Raw genomic sequence first — 24,063 nt, 5'->3', positions numbered from 1 at the left:
GACACCTGACTCTGAGCAGGAACAGCAGGCCTCTAACTACAGAGGGGTTGCAGACTTTGAAGAACTCTGGATGCCGCCTGTGAATCGCACTATCTCATGGCACCATTGCTAATCCTCCTGGTTTGACAACTACCTCCTTTTTACACGAGGCTTGTTTTCTTAGCAAATACATGATTAAGTGTTTAGAGATGGAGACAAAGCACATCTGACCTACCGTCACATGGTTCATTAAACAAAACGCACATGAGCCTGTGTTCAGGAGGCACAATGTCTTTCGCAAGTAATGCCCTAGAACTTTTTATGAGTGCGAAATTTAAGAAGAACTGGATATCATCACAAATAAAGTGAAAGGTAAGAGTGGACACAGGACAGCGAGTACATCAAATGTCAGAGTTTAGTACCCATCAGTTTGAAACTGCAGCGTCATGGATGATCTTTTCCCTATCAAAATCACTGGAGCACAGAAGAGCAACTAGCTGAAGTGAGAAAAAGAATCCACAAGCAAACCTACATGGGAGAGAACAGGGAGGCCGCACTCCTTAAACCCTGTGATAGGAGGGAAGGTCAGAGCTGGGGAGAAACTTCGGGATTTTAGAACTCGCTGGTTTTTCCCTGGTACTAGACTTTTCTTTAAATATAAGGGTAAGAAGAAGGGGTAATATAAAAAAAATCCAGACTATTATAACAGCATACATCACATATATTTACAAATCATCTACATCTTGAATTCTGCTGAAATGTTACTGTCCTACTTTTCTACAAAGAAGGTCAACCAATTATTTACATAAAGGTATTGTTTAATAGAAAGGTTACTATATATAACTATTCTTTTGCATTATAAATAATTAAAATGTTGGTGAGGTTTTGTTCCCAATAAAACAATTTAATTGACATTTTAGGTAGAAATCAGATTATATCTATAATTATGAAAATATTTTTAGCATAAATTAAAGAAAAATCTACTTAGAACAGAAAGTTCTTTGGGCACAAACTCTTACAGGAAGTTTTTCAAATGTCCATAAACTCTTGGAATGTAAAGAATGCAATATGAGTAGTTATTATATTAAATATCATAAGCCAGTAAATAATTCACATAAATGTAGCACATTAAGAAAGAAATCTAATCTCATTTTTGAAAACAAATATAAAAATCATAAAACATAAAACACTAAACAGATTGAACTCCACAGCACCCAGGCCCAATGTGATTTGCTCTGGAAGTCAATGACTTTTTAATTGAGCAAACTGCTATCACACTAACAGAACAAATTAGAAAAACTATATGCTGCTAATAGATATCTGAAACAAATACAGTACACACCACAAATTGAAAAGTCTTTTAAAAAAGTTCCCTCAACACTATTAAAAATATCTACATAAGCTAATTGATAATATATTTAGCATGTCTAAGCAATTTCATTAAATATCTGCAATAAGAAAGGCAAGTATCACTGTTTACATGTGACTACAGACGACTTGAAGGAAGCAAACAGATTCGTGGCAAACACTAACAGTCTTACACAGGTAATCTTCATATTTAAGGAAGTACGTATTTACTATATATAATAAATTATATAAACTATTAGTAATAAAAAGATAAAGTAAACTCGCTAGTTAGATTTATTCAGTTATGCATTCACACATTCAAATCAAAAGCTGTCTTAAATATTAGTATTAACCAGTTAAAAGAGCCAAGACACCATCATGGCTAGTGTTCACTGTAGACCTGGCAGATTCTAAAGTCACCTGGGTGATGGCCCTCGGACACAGCTGTGGGGCTTGGCGTGGCTTGGCTGCGTTAATTGGTCGCTGAAGGCACTTCTTACTTGCAGGTTAGGGCCTAGGCTGTGTGTGGGAAAGCGAGCTGGCCCCTAATTTGTCTTCACCGCTCTTTGTGGTAGACTCAAAGACAGATGCTGCTTCAAGCGCTTCCCCCAGCCGCCTCATCCTGACGGGTGGGAACTCACCACCATGAGCTAAAATGAACCCTCTCTCCTTTAAGCTGCACTGTCAGAATATTTTATCACAGCAACAGAAAAAGAAACGATGACAAGAATCATTAAAGACAAAAAAACATAGTCTGGCAAGATGGCTCAGTGGGTAAAGCACTCCTGTGCCAGCCCGATGTCCTGAATTCAGCCCCAGACATCAGGATGGAGGGAGAGCAAACCCCTGAAAGTTGTCTTCTGACTACCATACACTCACCAGATACATATACATTGGCACACTCACTCATACACCACACACGCCTGCACACACACACACACACACACACACACACACACAGAGGGAGAGAGACCCAGACAGGGACAGAGAGAGTAATAAAATCTTAAACAACAAATGAACAATCACAGGATGGTAGGACATCTCCGCACAGCATACACATGAGCAATTGTACAGGTTCCCACACTGCAAAGGAACAGCCCCACTGGACGACCAGAGTGAGAGATTTGAAAACATCAAAACAGGCAAGACCATGGGCAATGAACACCAGCCGTTCTCACCATCCTCAGCTGAGAATGAGACTCAAGGAGAAACAATAAAGTCACTTCTCTCTCCTGAAACTGTTGCCTGCGAAGACTGGCACCAGAAATATTGGCCAAACTATGGGGTAAATCCATTGCTGGATGAATGTACAATAGTAAAAGCACTTTGAAAAGCCTCCTCCGCCTACAGCAAGTCTATTCCCAGGATTTATCATCGGCAATGAAACACATGCCTAGAAAGAGCTGGTATACAACTGCCTGAATGCCCATGTCACGCAGCTAACACCTACAAGCACACTACGGAGAGCTGACAGAAATCTAGTCTAAAAACCAAACACTACTCAGCCATGAACAGAACTGAGTTAGCAACATACATCTGAACCTATCACAAAATCTTTCTGGTAGTGAAAAGATAGAAGATCGCTATACAAAAAAAAATAATAATAATAATCAATACACATAGCTATACACACTACCAGTAACTACTCCTAACTGGAATCAGGAAAATAAACCCCATCTGCAATGACAGCTAACAAAATAATGTATCTAGAACCAAATTCAACAAACAAGCAAAACTTTCACAATAAAAGCTGCGAAAATACCACTGAGGGGAACAGAGGATCTACACAAATGCAAACACGGCTTATGGCCGTGCATCAGGATTCGCCATGGCTAACACAAATGCAAACACGGCTCATGGCCGTGCATCAGGATTCGCCATGGCTAACACAAATGCAAACACGGCTCATGGCCGTGCATCAGGATTCGCCATGGCTAACACGGGACTGTTTCTTGCTTGGCCAACGTATTCCAGATATTCCTCCTGCATTTATTTAATTTTTTATTTTGCTTTGCCTGCCTGTAAAAGTATATGCACAGGTTGCATGAAGTGTCCAAGGAGCCGAGAAGAAGGCATCAGACCCTTGGAACTGGAGTTAGAAGCGGTTATGAACCAACAGGGTTTTGTGTATCCCAAGCTGGTCTGGAATCTATTAGGTAGACAAGGATGACCTCAAACTCAAAAATCCCCTGCCTCCACTTCCTGAGTGCTGGGACTACTGGTGTGTGCCACCACGAGTCTATATGATGCTAGGACCCGAATGCGAGGCCTTGAGCTGAGCCACATCAAGTTTTATGTACACACTACATCATTTTGTTGAAGGCACCTTGCATTTGGTATCTGTGGGGAGTTCTAGAACTATGCCGCAGAGCCATGAAGGCGAGGCTTGTTTACAAAAAGGGAAAGAGGGAGCCTGGGACAGAGGCACATCAGACTACAGGTGAATGCACTTTATTATACATGAATCTGCCTCAATCAAGACAAAAGTATACTGAACAAAGAAACTAAATGAAAAGGAGTATGCTTTGAGTCCATATGTAAGTTCATCAAAAAGCAAAATCCCTCTACAGTAACAGTAACAGAGAGCATTTGGCTGGAAGATGGAGAGGAGGGGATGAGAGAATGTTCTGGGTGAGTATGAAATGAGCATGTATATCTGTCAAAACTAACCAATCTCTCAATATTTATGCATTGAACTATGTGTAAGCTATAGCTCAACAATAGCTAAACATTAAGAAAAATCTGAAAGTCCTGTTTGTATACAGTGAATCTCTTAGCCTCGGACATGTTTCAATATTTAAGGAAAGGAGCCATCCTGTGCAGGTCGGTAAGTCCCCTCCGTCCCCCCCCCCCATCAGCACACCATCACCCTGGCTTGCTGACTTGTGTCAGGATTTGCAGTGGTTAACAGAGGACTGTGCTATTCCCTCCCAACATCCTTCACCACCTGTGGCTGTCAGGAGAACTGGCCCCAAGGTCCCTGTCCCTCACCAGCTGCAGCAGTCAGGTAAACTGGCCCAGGAGTCATGAGAGCAGGAGAGCTGGCCCTGTCCCTCTCTGGCTGCAGCACTTGGGAGGGTGGGCCCTGCACATGTCTAGGCAAAACAGTGGACCTGACTCTGGAGGCGTGAGTGCAAGTGAGCTGGCCCCAAGAGCTGAGAGCAGGAAAGCTGATCCTGCCTCCTGCTGATGAGTGGCCTAGACAAAGCAGCGCTGATGGCAGCACTGGGTGGCCTGGACAAAGCAGCACTGATGGCAGCACTGGGTGGCCTGGACAAAGCAGCACTGATGGCAGCATTGGGTGGCCTGGACAAAGCAGCACTGATGGCAGCACTGGGTGGCCTGGACAAAGCAGAGCTGATGGCAGCATTGGGTGGCCTAGACAAAGCAGCGCTGATGGCAGCATTGGGTGGCCTAGACAAAGCAGAGCTGATGGCAGCATTGGGTGGCCTAGACAAAGCAGCACTGATGGCAGCATTGGGTGGCCTGGACAAAGCAGAGCTGATGGCAGCATTGGGTGGCCTGGACAAAGCAGTGCTACAAAGTTTGCCCTAGTGCTGCAGATTAGGAAGAGCTGTGAGGCTGACCAGCTCAACTCCCACTCAGATAGAAGGCTTGGAACTGGCCCATCCCAAAATCTATATTATTTGAGGACAGTTGGGATACTTGGAGGGGCCAATCCTGCTGACCCAAAGCTGCAGGAACTCCATGACACAGGGCAGCAACAGGATAACTGGGAGGAGGCCCAGTGAGGATTCAATACTGGTGGTGTCACAGCAGCCAGAGACCTCGAGCCAGACCCGTGACTCATTGCAAAGGACATTTGCAAGTGAAGATGTGTGGGCAAAGTGGGATTCACTGTGACACACCACAGCTTCCATGATGAGATATTTTCTATGCTTTGGTTTTTGGGGGTGGTGGTAGGGTGTTTGTGTGTGTGTATACATGTGGGGATATGTGTGTGTTTTAAGTGGGAAGTTTGAAATGATATAAAGTAGATATGAAGGAACGGGAGATGAGTGGGACTGGAGTACATGTGAAACTCATAAAGAATCAATGAAAAGTTTAAAATACATAATATAAGCACTTAACACATAAAAAAATAAAAAATAATTAAAATGTCATCTATGTGGACTTTTCCTATGATTAGTATGAACTGTCCTTCCTAGTCTCTTTTGATTAATTTCGGCTTGAAGTCTACTTTGTTAGATAGTAAAATGGTGACACTAGCTTGCTTCTTAGGTCCATTTTCTTGGATTACCTTTATCCAATCCTTTACCCTGAGGTAATGTCTATCCTTGATGTTGAGGTGTGTTTCTTGTATGCAGCAGAAAAATGGATCCTGTTTTTACATTCCAAAAAAAAAAAAAAAATCCACTATGAACTTCAGAATATTGTTACACACCAAAGGTAAAAGAAATGTGGACCATGTCCAGAGGAGGACATGCTCCAAAGAGTAGACCCTGCACGCACATACACATCTTCTAGCAGCCAATCTGAAGAATGTGCGTGACATGCCATCAACTGAGAAACTCATCACACACTCAGTGCCCGGACTTCCACTGGGCACTGCTCACACAAGTACATACACGCTAAGGTGCCAGGTTCCCAGAGGAAGCAAATGCTAAACATATGATACGCTCTGAAAAGCAGTATGTCACTCTAATATAAAGCCTCCAAGAATCCAGTAACAGCCTGGGACAGACTCACAAGTAAGGCCTGGGAGGTTAGAACCTCAGCCCAGCTGTAGCAATGCGTTTCCACAGCTGCAGTATCTGCAATGTATTCTCCAAGCTTCCAGAACCAATCACCACGACAGTGGGATGAGAAGAGAGGAAAGACTGAAGGGAATGCGTCCCAAGGCTAGGCATGTGTGGGTGTTTTCTAGGATTACTTCACAGTAGATTTAAAATTGTGTTAAAATAAAAAGGATAGAAACAATTATAATAATGAGAGACTTTGATTCCTAACAGAGCAAAAATAAAAATTACCAAGAAATAACTTCAATAAAAATCACAGATGCTTATCATAAAGAAAAGCATAAAGGTTATATTAAGATATAAATATTTGCAAAGACTTCATGTCGTATGGTAGGCATAGAGAAGATGGCAGTGGGTGCTAGGTTTTGGTGAGTTGTACACGATGTCTGATGCTGTCAGCCCCACATCCTCCTCCATGGGTCCAGTCACTCAGAGGACCTGCCATCACAGGTCAGGTGTGAGAGGACCTGCCACCACAGGTCAGGTGTGAGAGGACCTGCCATCACAGGTCAGGTGTGAGAGGACCTGCCATCACAGGTCAGGTCAGGTGCGAGGCACTCACTCCCCTAGGAGAGCCCTGCCATTGAAACAAGTCCTGTACATCAGCATTAAACACCTGGCTGCTAGGCCAATGAGATAAAGTATTAAAAAAGAAAAGCTCATCCCGGAGTCAGGGAGAGGGCAGGGGAGCAGTTCTGCTGCCTAAGGCCTTCTTTCTCATACACTGCCTAGAAAAAACAGGGTACCGACCAACGCACAAACAAGGGGAGCTCAAGAAAACAATGTCAATAGTGTAAGTTCATCCCCTGGAAGGAGCCATGCCTGGAGCTACCACAACTCCTCCACCCTCAGAATTCTCCACAATATAACACATAAATTCCTTCTATTTTTTTTTCTTTCCCACCCTCAATTTGAATGAAGCTAATAATAGGGTCTTGACTCTTATGAGCAAGTCTTAACTAACATATAAATAAACTTCAAACAAACAAAAGTCAACAAAGAAGACATAAAGCAGGATGGACAATAGTCAACGAAACTATCATATGTCTATATGATTGAGACCTAATAAATAAGGATAATAAATAAAGGAAACATTATTCAACAATTATTAGAAAAATTAGTGCAGATCCCCTGAAAGTAACTTCCAAAAATAGCCCAAATGAAGGGGGAGGGGAGGAACAGACATAAATACATACCTAGATTTTTTTCCAGCCATTGATGCCCTTCAATTAGTTGGTCAATTAAGGAAAAATAATGTGGACTGGCTTCATCAGCCATGACCCAGCCACCGGTCACGATTTCAAGCTGACCATTCTGTAGTAAACTAGGGAGGAAATGAAGAGTTAAAATAACAAATTCACAGAAGAAATGAAAATACACAAACATCTAAGATCAGTCTTTACAAATAGACAGTAGTTATGTGAGGGAGGGGGAAATTTTTTTTAAACAAGTAATTGAGTTTCAACTCCAGGCCCCAGAAACGAAGTACTCATAGTAAGGGATTTTGGGTGACCCTTCTTTTCCTGGGACACTTCTTCCACACAGGCAGAGCAGACTCCTCATGGCAGTAGTCGCATCGTGGTTTCTTTCTGAATCTCACACGGTGCTGTACTCAGGCCATGTGCTCCGTGTTTGGAGGGCTGCCACTTCAAGGATGGCGTCTGTTCCAATATACTATATAAAAGGTGCCATTACCTCTGTCCCTGGGACACAGCTGAGGTAATTAAGCACACTGCTCCGGTAAATACAGTGATTAACCACCATGCTTCCGTTTTTACTAAATTGTGGGCTACGTAGCTCTGTTGTTTTATTTTTTTTATGATTGGTTGAAAAGCTGTGTCATCACTGTTATTTGTCTGTTGAGCATTCCTTTGCAACAATATCACACAAGACAATGAGTACTAACTGTTAATTAATAGCATAACTTTCCCTAAGAAGAATAGAAAATTATGAACTACCAGAAACGTGACATTATCTGAAGAAGTAGAAAAGGCGGAGACTGTATTTGCAATATCAAAAACTGTCAGTTTGTGAGGTGTGGGAATTCTGAGATCCAGGAAGCCTTAATCAAGACATGTCCCGAAGGAGCTGGGATTTCTAAAACTCCATGTATTTAAGAATCCATCTAAGCCCATGACTCCACAGCCCTCCTCTCTCCTGGGCTGTTTAAGTTACTTGCCCTGCGATGACCCTCAGGTCTAACCTTGCCACACTCCAGAGGCCATGCAGATCTGACCGTTGTCCTCAAAAGGAGAGGTTGGTACCTGCGTGAAGGCATGGACTGGTGTGTAGAGTGTAACCCCTGCCCATCAAACACAGACGTGCCAACTATCGATTTTATCCCAATCAACACGTATTTTGGAAATGTTCAGATATAATTGCTTAAAAACAAATTATTTCCTGGGCTTGACTAGACAGAACCTACAAGTTAACAAGAACTAAAGTGAAATGGAAGAATAACTTTTCCCTTTTCAACATATATCAGTTTTATTTGACAAAGAAGACCTGACCAAAGAAAACCCCTCCTTCCCTAAAGACCTGACTGATCTCCAAGAAGGGAAAGCACTATACATTATACATTATACACTACACATTATATAGGGCAAGAGAGTCTCTCCAGCTGCAGCTGTTCTTAGCAAATCCCCTTCCTTGGGAAGCCATGGATACTCCTCTGATGCAACATCTGGGTTCTTATCTGTACACGATGGTTACCCTAAAGACTAAGCCGCTTTCTTACTAAATGGTACCAGGCAATTTCAGATGGCTCCTCTTCATCAACTGGATGCTTCCAGCTGCCTTGGTGTCTCAACTCAAATATAATTTATCGAGAAGTCTCCATGAGTCCCCAAGCAATTTAGTGCTTCCCCATATCTCCTCAGTATACAACAGCATAGCCTTTATCACAAACTAAAATTGCCTGTTTATTCCTGTCTGCCTCTCCCTCCTACCCACCAACAGAATTTGAGCACCAGGAGAGCAGGGATTAACATGTGCCATTACGTGCCTGGCACTGAGTAGCCTGCTTTGAGAAATAGATGCATTAGACTGTCCGTTTAATATTAGTAATTAACAAGTAGATTAAATTAGGTCAGGCTCACATATAAACTAAATCAGTAAGGATAAGGTGATTTAAAATGGAATTCCAATTATGTTGACAGTGATAGAAAACATGGAAGAGGAGCAGAGAGGGTTGATGGAACTGTATCCTTGGGAAATCTGGGTATGGCTGGAGCAAGAGGAGGTGAATATTGTGATAGCACAAAGGTAACTTGGAACTCCCAAGTCTACGTGTTTAATAGAGAGATACTAATGAGCACTGAGAGTGAGGAGGGAGACGTCGCTTTGCAGTGGTGAGCATGGCTCAGTCTGGGCTAGTGGTAGTGAGAATGGCTCAGTCTGGGCTAGCGGTAGTGAGAATGGCTCAGTCTGGGCTAGCGATAGTGAGAATGGCTCAGTCTGGTCTAGTCAGTGACAGCTGGCTTTCCAAGGGGGTGGACTGCAGTGCAAAGTCAGATGAGGAGGTGCCTCAGTCTCACAGGCTGGCCGGAAGGAAATGGTGCATGACAGGAAATCTTTCAAAAGGAAGTCAAAAGGACAGCCACGGTCAGATAGGATGAGAGGAAGTGCTATTGATGAGAAGTGTTAGGTACATCCAAGAGAAACATCTGGAAAAGAGTGAAGACGCAAAACTGGCCCTTACAATCATAGAAAGATTGAAGTCATGATAACTAAGTCAGGACACAAAAGGACTCCAGCTGTAAAGCTGAGAGGTGGGTTGTTCAAACACTGGCATTCACACAGGCCTCAGAGAGATTTTTTAAACCTGTAAAAGCCAAGGTTGTGGCATAGAAACCAAGGGACTTCTATAAAACGTGTGTTTTTTCCCATAAAACAGCAGGCTCCTAAGAAAATCTGCATGAGTGGGCCGAAACCAGAACAAAAGTATGACAAAAAGAACAGCTGTAGTTATCTTAGCATAGTTTACCCAATCTGACAAGACAGAACACCAAGCAGAAGAAAACAGTGTGAATCTTAAAGATGCGTCAAAGCCTATATACTATGTCAGGGACAGAAATGGCCAGGTTAGCGAGTTCACCTATTCCATGGAAGCGTCTGTTTTCCTACCTTTTGAATCATCCACAGGAAAAGAAAACAAAAAACAAACAAACAAACAAACAAAACAGATTATAAAGCCAAATGTCTCACAGGCAGGAAGGTTCAGCTTGACAGAAGTGCTTACTGACGTAGACAGAAGAACCTGGGGTGTGACCATCCACCCACTCACCATGATTAACAAGAACAAAAAGGCGCACACAAAACTGTGAGTGTACAAGAAGTGTCACACTTAAGATCCCTGTTGTTTGCCGTCACATGAAAATTAATAAGGTTGTAACTACTTCCTGGACTTCAATAATAAAAAGAGCAAGAAGTGGGAGTCACCTGTATGTATAGAAGTGTTTACTTAAATACTGGCACACTGTGTACTCAGGGCTCAGCAGCATCACATGAAGGGTTTCTGTGAGAAGCAGAGGAACAAGCAAACAACGCATGTCTGTCCTGTGAAGCTGATTTCTTAATCTCTCTACTGGAAGCTCTCAGCTTCCTGGGAAACTTTTCAATGTACACATCATAATCTTAAGTAATAGACACAAGAGCTGCATGAAGACCGGGGACGAGAGAACACACATGGAGCGAATTCAGAAGCCCACTGGAGAGCCTCCTCGTTTAAAACCGCCGAGGCTCACACGTCACATTCTATAGTGGTGGCTAGCTGCCTGGTTGAGGACATTAACCACGACTCTCCTTCAGTACTAGGGGACTGGGTATAAAGCGCTCAGAGAAGCAACCGATCAGAAATAAGCTGAGCGGATCTGTCACTGCTCATTTTGCCCGAGACACAGATTTTACACTTCAGGATTTACTGCAGTGTTCGAGACGCTGTAAATCATTTTTAGCGAGTGTCATGTCTGCCTCCACCAAGAGTCATCAGACATTTGGAATTTGGTCACACACAGAAGGATATACTCAAAGAGCTTTTCTCCCTAATGGGGAAATTGTTACAGACAACTTAGCAGCAAACAATGCATCATTTAGCAAGCTTCAAAGAGTCACAAATTAATTTCATATGAGAAAGTGAGATGAATTTGTAATCATGCATTGTGGGAAATATGAAATGATAGGAGATGACACACTGGGTTCCATTCTTAAATACGGAATTGGTTCCATAGCGTCTCCCACAGAATCAGTTCACGCCCAGGACACCTGAGAATCAGATCACATGACGCACAAGCCTTCCATATGCTAATCTGGGATCCTTGTATTCTCTAATACTCTGGATGCTAGCCTTCAAAGATGGAGTATAAGAAAAACAACTGAGTCGTCTCTGCTACTCCGTCCTCATTTCACTTGGATTTGTCCCCTCCCCTCGACCTGCTGTCAGTGTCTTACCAACCTAAAGTGCCCTCTCTTCTACACTGGCTCTCAGGAACACACTACCAACCGCCACATCCTAAGCAAATGTCAACAAAGCTATCACCTTTCATAAATCCTAAAACCCTCTTTCACAACATTCATAACTGACACTAATTACACACCTGCATCTCCACTGTCGTTTCCCTCCAAAACAGCAAAAGTTCCAGAAGGGCAACAATTCCCTGTTGATCATTTAACATTTAGGAGTCCCTTAACAGCATAAAAATGTAAGAAAGGGGCACCAATAACACACAAGAGAAACAGAGAATAAGTGTCGGAGATTTGGGAAATAACCAGTCTCTAAAAGGGAAACGCAACCTCATTCAGGAAGCTGACTGGAGAGAGGCATTCCGAGTCCCACCTGTCAGCTTACACAGATTGGAAGGCTGCACAGCAGTGGGTGAAACCAGATGTCTGGACACAGGTATCCGCCCATGCTGCTCCCACGATCTGACCAACTGAAGACTTCATATACACCGAAAGGCACTCAGAAAAGTCAGACCAAAGATAAATGAAATGCTGCCCTGCATTAGCAAGGAACAAGAAACCAACTACAGGACCACCAGCAGGAAGTCTAAGTCCCTTTCATAAAAGACTTTCTAAAAGTTCTTCAAGAAGTGTACTTCAAGGCTGGGCAGCGGTGGCACATGCCTTTAATTTCACCACTCAGGAGCCAGAGGCAGGCAGATCTCTGAGTTTGAGGCCTGGTCTACAAATCAAGCTCCAGGAAAGCCAGCACTAGCCAGAGAAAGCCTGCCTGGAAAAACCAAATACAAGTGTGTTTCACTAATTCACCTTTTCTTGCCAAGCAGGAATCTATTGGTGTGTTAGTGTACCATCTTGTTTGCAGACACTTGAACCATTTCCAGCCTGCTGTGCACATGCACAAGTCCTCTGTGAATATGACTCCAGTCTGCCATGATGCACAAGTCCTCTGTAAATATGATTCCAGTCTGCCATGATGCACAAGTCCTCTGTGAATGACTCCAGTCTGCCATGATGCACAAGTCCTCTGTGAATGACTCCAGCCTGCTGTGCACATGCACAAGTCATTTCCTGAATATGATTTCAAGTCTCTCAGGTCAATTTCTAGATCAGCTCCTCACACACAGCACTTTGTGACCTTTGAGTGTCACTGAAGCACCGTAATCTCCAGAAGTCACCCCTTTAAGTTCCAACAGCAAGCCACTACCATGTCCAGCTGCTGCACCTTGTCCCCAGCCGCTGCTGCTAGCAACATCAACAGCCTGGAAGGGTATCTTACATCCTGTGCCGTGAGGCTGCTCCTGAACAGTCTCTCCCTTGTCTGAGGTGCCAAGTTCTTGCCCACTACAGTTTTCTCCTCAGAACCTCCAATGCCTTCCCCATCCTCTCACATCCTCTTCTTGACTGGAGTTTTAGTCACCCTCAGGTTCATCCTGAATACTACACGCTTCCAAACCTCACTGAAAACGACACTTTTTTACAAGTGTGCTTAACTGTACCCTCTGTGTTCACTGAGGGCTTTCCCTGGATCTTAGCACAGTAAATACTTGTCAAATGAAGAACACAGTAAGTAGGGGAAGGCTTCTGAGGTGAGGCAATCCCTTACCTGAGTCATGGGAAAGATGAGGTATGAAATTACTCAATGCATAAAACAACAACACTAACGTGTATGAAGACAGCTAGAAGTCAGGGCATTCCTGAGGCATGCGTAAGGCGAGATGTAAGGTGGGAGGCAACCAGAGACAAAGGCAGACAAGTGCAGAGAGAGCTGAGCAAGACATCGATGTGAAAGGCAGGGTGCACTTTGTGACCTTTGAGTGTCACTGAAGCACCGTAGAGCACAGACGTAACAAGGGGAGAAAACTGTGCGGGTGCAGCAAAGGGCAGGCCTGGCAACAGGTTAGAGGTCTGAGTCCAACAAGGTAGAGCATGCAGCACCGAGAGGGATTTGGGCCTAACGGGGCATGGCATTGAGTTCTAGGGAAGCATCGCTACTCTGGTCCTTCCTACACGCCCACTAACAAGAAGCCTTGACGTAGAGCCAGAGGTTTGCTGAGGCTTGAACAAGCCTGGCACATGGCACGCACTCAACAGGTTTTGGATCTTACCAAATCATTAACCACGGAAGATGAAGAAAGTCAAGACTGGGCTTTAGACTCGGGAGTGCTTCCAGTGCTGGGCAACAGTATCCTGGAAGCAGACGTGGGCAGATCTCTACGAGTTCAAGGGCAGCCTCATCTCGCACCACAGTTCCAGGGCAACTAGGGCTAATACGCAGAGACTGTCTCAAAGCAAACACACACACACGAAAACACACAAACACACAAACACACACAAACAGTGACTGGGCATCCCAAATCGAGTGTCACCCCCAGGGGAGAAAGCAGTCACTTCAGAGCTGCATGCTGCTCTGACGAAACCCAGCAGGCTCTTCACACCATCGAAATCTGCAGCAGGCTTCAAACATCACAAGACACACTGACTTCATCTAATATTCTCTGTAAATTCTACAGCAGCCTTTGGTCAAGCCCCATAAAATCCAACCGATATAAATGTATAATAATGAGTCTGTGTAAGAGCATTAATGGTCCATTTTTCTGGGAAACCCCAAAGTGTGCACGAGTTAAGTCTTAGGATTTAAGCAAGAAGCAGCAAATGTTTTTGAGCTCGGTGAAATTTTTACTTAAATACAAAACTGAATAAAATGTAACAGGGTGCTTAGATGTAAAGTCTGTGCCCTCTTGGAAAAATAGGAAAGCACATAAATATGATAAAAATACAGTCTACACTGACGAAATACATACATACATACACACACACACACACACACCAAAACAAAACAAAACAAAACAAAACAAAACAAAACAACCAAGAACCAACACAGTGCAGCTGGTCAAGACACAAGGGAACAGAACAGACAATGTTCCAGGTTCCAGCCAGGCAGTGGGTTTCTACACTAAACACTGGTCATGACAGCAGAAACAGATGCAGCATAGAGGCCATCCCACTATCTCGGGGCCCAGGGCACAGCTAAGCTGGCCAAAGGAAAAGCAAAGAGGCGACACTTGACAGAAGCAAACATCAGTCAGGCACTTCACATCCCAGTGGATTCGAAACATTACGCTGGACTTAACCACAGATAGCCAAAACTGTCCACACGTAAAGCCAGAAAGGTAAACAAAACAAGCGTGGACAGAGAATGTGCTGACGGCTTAATGGAAGGGAGTTTCTTTTAAATTCTCCTGGACACAGGCTCCAAGAGGGCACTACAACTATAACTGATTATTTTGAATTACAAAAGGCAACAGGAAGCTCGTGTGGTCTGCATGGGTCTCTCCTTTAGCTGACTTGAGTTTCATTTTTAAAGGTTTATGATGCTGAATGGTGCACCACTGTGGGGGACAGAACATGACTTGTTGCTGGCCGATCACATGACAACGTCTACTGCTTCTGTTAAGTCCAGTATCAATCCCTGCTCTTCCAGGGACCAGGAAGGCTTCAGTGGACTCCAGTGGACTCCACAGGTGGCCTCACAGCAGCTAACTTGCACACTTAAGTTTAGACATTTGCTCTGTAGCTCATCTTCATAAAGAGGGAAAAAAAACTGTACAAACATTACAACGGGAGTCCCAAAAGTACCAGTTACCTATTTAGCAGTAGTTAATAATTTTAAATAACACGAACAAAGATCTGAGGTTGTGTCTAGTTTACTACAATCGCACAGACATGGCCTGCTACAAACGCACACACATGGCCTGCTACAAATGCACACACATGGCCTGCTACAAATGCACACACATGGCCTGCTACAAACGCACAGACATGGCCTGCTACTTAGGTGCGCTTGTGGACTCTCAGTTCAAGTAAGAAAACAGAAGTCATTGCTCAAGACCAGTGGGTCCCAACCTGTGGGTGGGGCCCCTTGGGGGGACTGGGATTGGATCCTTTCACAGCTGTTCCCTACGACCACTGGGAAACACAGATGTTTGTTGTATTATGCTTCATAACAGTATTAAAATTACAGTTATGAAGTAGCCATAAAAAATAGTTTTATGGTTGGGGGGTCACCACAACTGTATCAAGGAACTGTATTAACGGGTCACAGCATTTGGAAGGTTGAGAACCGCTAAACTAGATCTATAGTCAGGTGGCATAAGGGAATACAGGTAGTATTTATAGCTAGAAGAAAATTTCAAAAAACTTAAAACTAAAACTCAATTTCTGTAAGTTTTATGATTTTTTTTTTTGGTCCACTCCCCCAGTGAGTCCTGTACTGCCCACGCCAAAGAAGCAGCTTCCAAAGTCTCCCTAAGACGACAGACCGTGCGCCCCCAATTACCATCCTGTCTTAAGTGTTGAGTTGAATCCCACAAAAGTGACATTTTGGCACATATCAAAACCAGTCAGACAGTAACTGTTTGATATGGCTCTGCCTACATAAAGTGGACAACAACAAAGAGAAAACAAAGAGGTGAAAACACACCAGGGATGAACCAAGAAGGGACAATCATTTCTCACTGAGTGGGGAAATGTAAAATAAAGTCAGTTCTGAGCCTCGGCTGACTGTCTGGAAATCCAGACAGAGTCCTCTGCCATGAACTTGATTCTCAGCGGCTCCAGCACTGTCCCTCTTTTGTAGAGCCAAGGACTACAGGGAAGCTGAATGTTGGACACTGACCACAATCTCTTTCCTTCCAGAATTTCTCCCCATGCACACTGCTTTTAGCAGCTCCAACTCATGAACCTTCTACCTTGGCTTTCCTGTGTTTCAAGAGTTAGAAAATGATAATTAGTGAAGAAAAATGGATGTGTTTACAGTTTGTCCAGAAATAGAGAGAGAAAGCCCGTACCTTCCCAGTGTTAGCAGTGTTAGCCACGGTTCTATAGAAGAGATGAACCAAGGCCACAGGACAGGCGTGTGTTCCAGTGTTAGCAGTGTTAGCCACGGTTCTATAGAAGAGATGAACCAAGGCCGCAGGACAGGCGTGTGTTGACTTACTGGTATGGAGGTTGTTAGACCTGTCTAAATTCTCCCCTGAGAGGCCAGTCCCTCCACAGCCCAGGGGATTCATCTCTTTCCTCTACTAGCTTGGAAAATCTTAATTCCTAAAGGTCCATTGTTTTAGGATCCCCGCTTTGCTTCCTGCAGCACCTGACCCACCATGGATGGAATCCAAGCCTGCCCTCACTTTACCAAACCCAGGAGGCAGCAAGCACAGTACCCTCCTATCTCCTATCAATGCTGGACTCCATGCAAGTCACTGACGATGTGCATAGCCCATATCTCCTACCCAGCTTACCGGTGACATGCACACACAAGAAAGCCAGTCCAGATTCAGGGCTTCACAGCTTCACCAAAGCAAATAGACGAACAGCAGTAGTGGGCATTTCTTCTCTAGGACCTCTTAATAGCTGAGTTCACAATTCCCATTTCCTCTGCCCCCGGCTAGACTCCTGACTCTCACACACTCTTCTAGGACTCCTGTTCCCAACAAAGGAACAGAGGAGGGATATCACTCAGCATGCTCAGAAAAGGAACTGCACTGAGGGAAGATTCTGGCACACAGGCAATCAAGGACAGGGCTACAAGTCCAGGATCCATGATGGGCTGGAGGAAAATGAGGTGAGGATGCATGGTCCATAGGACAGGGAAGTACAGATTGATCCTGTCTGCTCCCCTCCTGTCCACTGTCAAACCTCGTCTCACTCAACATCCTGAAAATTACTGGGCTGAGTGACTGAGTCTGCTCTCCTGTCTGGTGAAGGGCAGAATGGAGGAGAACTGAACCTCCCTGCTGGAGAGACCATCTCCCAGGACAAACAGATGAAGTCATGTGATCAATACCACAAGGAAACTGGCAACGTGGACAAAGAAGCAAGAGCTGTTAAATACTTTAGACTGGATTCTTGGACAATTTCCAGAGGTGGATAAACCTGACTGCACTTATGTTCAATAATGAACATAAACGCTTGGCCTTATGGACAATCATACACAATTAAAGTTATGGCAAAGCATTCAATGAGAGGAAGAGGTAGACTCAATGAGAGCACATCCTTGTGAAAGAACTCCAAAGATGCAATAAAATACAGTGAGAAATCAACATTGAAATGCAGAAGGAGAAGAGGGAGGAGGAGGAGCAGCAGCAGCAGCAGCAGCAGCAGCAGCAGCAGCAGCAGACCCAAAAGTCAGATAGTGGGGTTCTAAGACAAGAGCAACCCCCAGCTGAAGACAGCAGAACACATGTGTGGAAGAGGTCAAAGTGCCGATGAAAAAGAATAAAAAGTTACACGCTCCATAGGTGGATGAAAACTTAAACAGTTTCATGTTCTTGAATACTAAAAAGCTTCTGAGCACAGGGTGAAAAAAAAAAAACATCTTCAATGAAGCATTATATAAGCAAGCTTTTTAAAGACGGAGCAGAAACATAGATTTATAATTAACTTCCTAATAAAAGATGAAGACTTTCAAGATGACTTCAGGACTAAAAATTGCAGGAAGTGTCCAAGAAAAATAATCCAAGTAGAAAATAAGAGTTATAAAAATAAGAACCAATAATGTTTATCAGTAATTCTTTAACAGCCTCTGTCAGGCTAGGTGTGTGTGTGTGTGTGTGTGTGTGTGTGTGTGTGTAGCGGAGGACTTGTGTAGTACTGAAGAGGCCCTTGGTTTGACTCTCAGCACCGCAAAAATAATCAATGAAATGTATTAAGTAAGCATCGAGTTTATATTAATTCAGTCCTCATAAAACTCCAAAAGAACAGGCTCCAGTGTGGACTCCATTTGACAAATGCACTGCAATGCAGAAACCTTAAATAATTTGCCTCAAAATAATGAAACTTGTCAGGATGTGAACGCAGGAGCCTGGCCACCATACTTGGCCTGTCCATACTTCCTATCCCAAATAGGTTGGCCTAAAGGAAAATGGAGAAACAGCTGTGGGAGTGACAGCAAGACTAGTCATTAAACCGAAAGCCAATTCTTCAATGCCAAAAGAGATGATTGATTCTTATGAAGAAGAATCAATAGCATGGGATGCCAGAGCTTTGCAATCCCTGGCCTATACCTGACTTTCAGGACTGTCTGGGGTGGGGGTGGGGAGATGGATGGATGGACGGATGGATGGATGGACAGACAGACGAAAAAAGGAATGATTAAAGAGTCAGGAAGAAAAGGGGGCAATGAACAGAATCTGGTAAGGAAAGAGCAGCTAGAATGTTGTCCGCTCTGCTGTGGATGGATGTCTGCTTTAGACAGGTGTCTGGGCCAGAGAGAAGGATCAGTGGGTAAAGGTGCTTACCATCAAACCTGAGGACGGAAGTTCAATCCCCAGAAACCATGTAGAGAGAACCAACTCCATGCCCACATAGACACACAACACATAAACAAAGAAACAAATCAATCTAAGAAAAAGGGAAATTTGTTCCAAAGCACTGATTGGTTCAACTAGTGAAAAACTTCCACTGCCTTTATACGATTTAGTCCCTGAGAAGCTGAAGGCAGACAACCCGACCTAGGTGAGTCCAGTCCAGCAGGGATGCACACATCTGGACTTTGACCAATGCCCTCAGCTCATCATGATGCAAGTCAGACTCATACATCCCTGCTGCACCCTTTACATCAGCTCCCAGAAAACACCTGGCAGTATCCTACCTTAGCTCAGCTCTATCCTCCTGACAATCACATCCACTAGCACATTGTAACACTGTTTCAAGATAAACTGACTGACATTTTGTAATCTGTACACAACTCTTCACAGATTGACCATGTGTAGGCAAACTGGACTGGGTCCTTTCTGGGGTCTCCTTTTCCAGGGTCTTTTGTGTCATTAAGGACACTGTTGAATGCTCAGCACCTCGCACTTATCTATTCTTCATGACCCCTGTGTTTGTACTGTGCAATTGTGCAGAGCAGTGATTTTTGGGAAGGGAATGAAGTGCCGACTGCACACAGGTGAATGCACACTGTAGTTACAACATGCCTGCTCCTGAAATGCATGTAAAACACCCCCTCTTCAGGCACCAACACAGGCTTCAACACTGCTCTCCAAGACTGAAACTTGTAGAGTTCATGCTTTCGGATCACTAGACAGCCGTGCTAATTATAAAAAAATACAACTGGGAAACCAGGGCTTACAAGTTGCAAAGTACTCACCAGCATGCTCAAGTCAGAAAACCAAAAGAAAAACAAAACAAACAAACAAAAAGATTATAAAGTACAGCTGCCAAGTATTCCAGTATTTAGAGAAAACATGAGAAAACAAAACAAAACAACCCACGACGCTAGTTAGTTAAAATAGTGCAGAAAGGAAAGCAGGCAAGAGAATCCTGTCTATGAGGGTAAGTGCACTGCCCACTTAGCACCAGCGCGCGCACTGCCCACTTAGCACCAGCGTGAGCACTGCCCACTTAGCACCAGCGCGCGCACTGCCCACTTAGCACCAGTGCGCGCACTGCCCACTTAGCACCAGTGCGAGCACTGCCCACTTAGCACCAGTGCGAGCACTGCCCACTTAGCACCAGTGCGAGCACTGCCCACTTAGCACCAGTGTGAGCAGGGAGAAGGAATTAGGGAAGATGAAGAGCTGAAGAGAGAGAAGGAAGAAGCCAGTAAACTAGAAATCCCTCTGGGGGATAAGAGAGCCAGCAGAGCCCAACAAAAACAACGAAAGGTTTCAGGTAGTCTCATTTTTAAAACAAAGAAAAGAAAATCAGATAAATAATTTTAAAAACAAAAATACCCACAAGTGGGATAGATTCATCAAATTTAAGCAATTTCTAACTCTGTTACTTTTTAGGAAATATGTATCAATGAGGAAGCCGTAAACAACCAAAACTCTTCTTAAATTGGAGTTCTTGGCACTGAAGGGCTGGCAATAAAGCAAACACCAGCTCTATGTAATTTTGTAAGAGTCAGAGTTTTAAAAGGTATCAAGCGTAGGTGGGTCTAATCTCTGAGTGCAGAGTGCTATGTGGTGTTCTGACTCCTCAACCTCCAGCTCTATGCTTGAATCATGAACTTCAGTCTGGTAGTCTCTGTATCTGTTCTCCCCCTCACTCCCGTGTGTGTGTGTGTGTGTGTGTGTGTGTGTGTGTGTGTGTGAGAGAGAGAGAGAGAGAGAGAATGAGAATGTATTTATCTAAAGCATTACTAATATTTCAACTTAGAAAGCCAAGATACATTATATAACACTTTGGAATTGCAGATTGAGATCCTCTCGTGTAAACTGGATTCTGTCAACCCTTGTTGCTATGGCAGCACCTGTGATGGAGGAAGAGTGGCTTCTCCTATGACCATGTTAGTTCTTCCGTTTATTCTCATGGCCTCAGAGCCTGTATCCCTCTCCTAGCTAGCCATGAAGACCAGTGAGGAAAAACAATCTCCAGTGAATATGGCAGTCATCAATTTTCCTCAAGTTATTGTTAAATGCTCATGCCAATCTATTAAAATCTAAAGATACTTTCTGATGAGGTAGGAAGAAACTTAAATTACTTCTAAAATCCTTTGGGAAAATTAAATTGTCACTCATTAAAGGGTTTTTCAATACAGAAAGGCCAATTTAAGCTGTCAGTTACTGAAATATTATAAAATTCCAATAATTTTAGACAAACATTATCAAAATCCATGAAACACATCAGAAAGCTCAAGTAATTGAATATTTTTGTGCACTAAAGTTACCACTTCCTATCGGTAGAAAAGGCTGGACACATTAAAACTCAGAGTTGCACCATGTGTGCAAAGGGCTCAGCCGGCGGTGTCCTGAGCAGGGACGACACCAGCGTGCTCAGGTACAGCACAGGGTCACACAACAGGGCAGAGGATTACCAGTCATGACTGGCACTACTCAGAGCAGTAACTCCTTTATCAAGAGCTATACAGATACAATAAATGAACATTCCCTCACAATGCCTTGCTCTTCTAAATAAACACGCTTAGATCAGAAGGCTCCCCAAATATCAACTTTTAAATCATTAAATGAGGATTTAAAATCTTGGGATTAAAAATAAAAGTAGAAGATAAAAATCACCTCTATACCTTAACTGTAGATTGAGAAAGACCTAGCTCTGGCAGCAACAGCAAAAGACAAAAGACTAGCAATCTGACCACATAAAAAGCTGATCTGTATATTATGAACTAAAAACAGAAATAAAATCGTCAGAAGATGCAGCCCTACAAATGAGTAAACATGAAGTATTGATTCCCGCCACCAAAACAAAAACCGAAAACCCAAACCTTTGTTTATATAAGGAAATATGCAAAATTACTGGCAAAAAAATAAAACAAACTACCTTTCAGACACATAGGCCATGGTTTTGAAAAATTACTTTGTTGAAAAGAGGCAGAGACACTGGCACATTTATATTTAGAAAACCAAGCAATGACCCTTCTGAAAAGCCCTTAAAGTAACAATGCCTTTGACGGGGAGCCCATTCCTAGGACAGAGGTGAACGGAAGGATTTCAATGGAAGCTTTGGCCTTCCTTTCTCCAGAAGGACCTAAAATCAATACAAGGCAAGATGAGAAGAAGGCTGTCAGCCATAAGGCTTAGAAATCACCTCAAAACTCCACGTTTGTTATGGGTCTTTAATATCACTAAGGTAAAAAAAAAGTTTTGGAACAAACCTTTTAACAGCTTCCTTCTTCGGATTATCTATAATATCCCACCATTTTGCAAGGTAAGAGATCTCAGACCATATAAACTTCCTGCTTGAGTCTTCTTTCAGCTTTAGGACCATGTTATTAAAAATATACTGAGTCTTGTCTCTAAAGTAGTCATTGAAAGTCTTCAACCAACCTAAATCAAGACACAAATACACCACAAAGGTCCGATTGATATGGCTGATTCCAACTTGTCACATTCTACTGAATTACCATTGGATACCCTTAGCTCTGTCATTCAAATAAAGACCACATTTTAAAGGCTAACAATTGTGTTCAATTAGTGAAATTCTCTTTTAGGTGACAGTTAAGTAAAAAACCTACTGCCACTGAAATGATGAAATATTCAAACTTTGCACAAAAATTCAGACAGAAATGAAAGCAATTAACTAAGGCTTTTTTAAAAAGCAGTTATTTATATTTAACAATTAATTCAATTACTTATCTCTAGGTAAGGATTTTTTTCTAAATAGTACTAACAAGTTCTACTCTCATAACTTGGGATCATGTTCCCTCTCATCGTACATCTGAACTTCCCACCCAGCCAATAGAACTAAGACAGAGGGAGACACATACAAGCGAAGCCGTAACGCCCGCAGCAAGGCAGCATCATGGTTACAGTGCTGATATGAATACTGAGCACAGCATTCTGCCAAAAATAGGCTTTTGTTCCCAAAGATGTCATCATGCAATTTTCTAGGAGCACAAAGTAAACACTAACCACACAACAAAAGAGAGCACGTCAATGCTCCCCACCCCCACAAGCAGAGAACTTGGTTCCCTGATTTACCCAACGACTTCCCAAATAACCCGGAGATTACTCCCCCAAATCATTAGCATGGGAGCTGTATAAAACACTCCTAACAAGACTCCCAAGTCCAAGCTCAGGTCTACCAGATGAATGACTAGGATGGCAGAGGCTCCAGTGCACACAGCCACCAACTACACAGGCAGGTGATGGGCAAAGAGGACCCCACCCACTGGGGATGATTTGTTCTCATGTCTACAGTCTTAAAGGGAAGGGCACTGCTACTTCCATGATGAACTACTGTTCACCTGCTACCAACATTCACACAGTTAAGAGAACTGAGGACCGGGCCAGGCAGTCCAAACAGCACTTGTTTGCCTATAACTTTAACCCCTGGTCTATACTGCATTTGCCAGTGGAAATAAAAAAAAAAAAAGTTAAAGGTCTGCAGAGTGCATATAAGACACCTGCTTCCAGGGTGTATTCTGAAAGTGACATGTCTGGAAAGGCTCTGCAGCCGTGGTTACTTCTAGTTGCTGGGAACCTGCAATACTCAGCTGTGACAGCTGGAGCCAAACAGGATTGTAACATCAGATTTTCTTTATAAGACGTTCTTAACCTAGGGCATATATGAGCTGGCTTGTTATCAAAGAATGTTTTGGGGATGATCTTAATTTTTCCATGTTAGATTGAAAAGTTTGATTTACCTTCAGCACAACTCCAAGCTCTCTCTTGTAAGAGTGGTGTGCAAGGAATCCTATTTTGTCTCACCAGGTACTAACTACAAGGCTGCATCAGAGCCTGGACCAGGACCTCTATCCCAAGTCCCAGAGAGAAGTGAAGAAATTGCTATAAATGAGGATGTCCCTCCCTATCCTCTTTTGAGTTTGAAGATTCAAGTGTTCAAGGCTAAGCATGGAAGGAGGAGGTAACACGGAAGCTAAAAGGTAAGAGAATGGCTGTTCTTCTTTTTCCTACCAGCAGTCTCGTGGCATTGACCCTTCCCATCTGGACACTCACATGCGGGAAAGGCAAACATTAAAAGGGCACTCTGTGTTGGGCGTTGAAATCTTAGCTCCTCCCCCTTCTCCTCCTCCTCCTCCTCCTCCTCCTCC

General features: G+C 43.4%; 1 protein-coding gene across 1 annotated transcript in view; it reads right to left on the bottom strand.

The window, feature by feature from the left end:
* Positions 1–24,063, bottom strand: part of Man2a1 (mannosidase alpha class 2A member 1) — a 160,012-nt gene that overhangs the window by 101,577 nt on the left and 34,372 nt on the right. Inside the window, exons 4-5 of the mRNA XM_031368592.1 lie at positions 22,165–22,336; positions 7,283–7,410 (exon numbers count right to left, since the gene is read on the bottom strand). Of these exons, the coding sequence (XP_031224452.1) occupies positions 7,283–7,410; positions 22,165–22,336 (300 nt within the window). The remainder of the gene's footprint in view (positions 1–7,282; positions 7,411–22,164; positions 22,337–24,063) is intronic.

Source organism: Mastomys coucha, unplaced genomic scaffold (assembly GCF_008632895.1).
Source record: "Mastomys coucha isolate ucsf_1 unplaced genomic scaffold, UCSF_Mcou_1 pScaffold14, whole genome shotgun sequence".
Lineage (NCBI taxonomy): Eukaryota > Metazoa > Chordata > Mammalia > Rodentia > Muridae > Mastomys > Mastomys coucha.
This window is presented reverse-complemented; position numbering and strand designations above follow the sequence as displayed.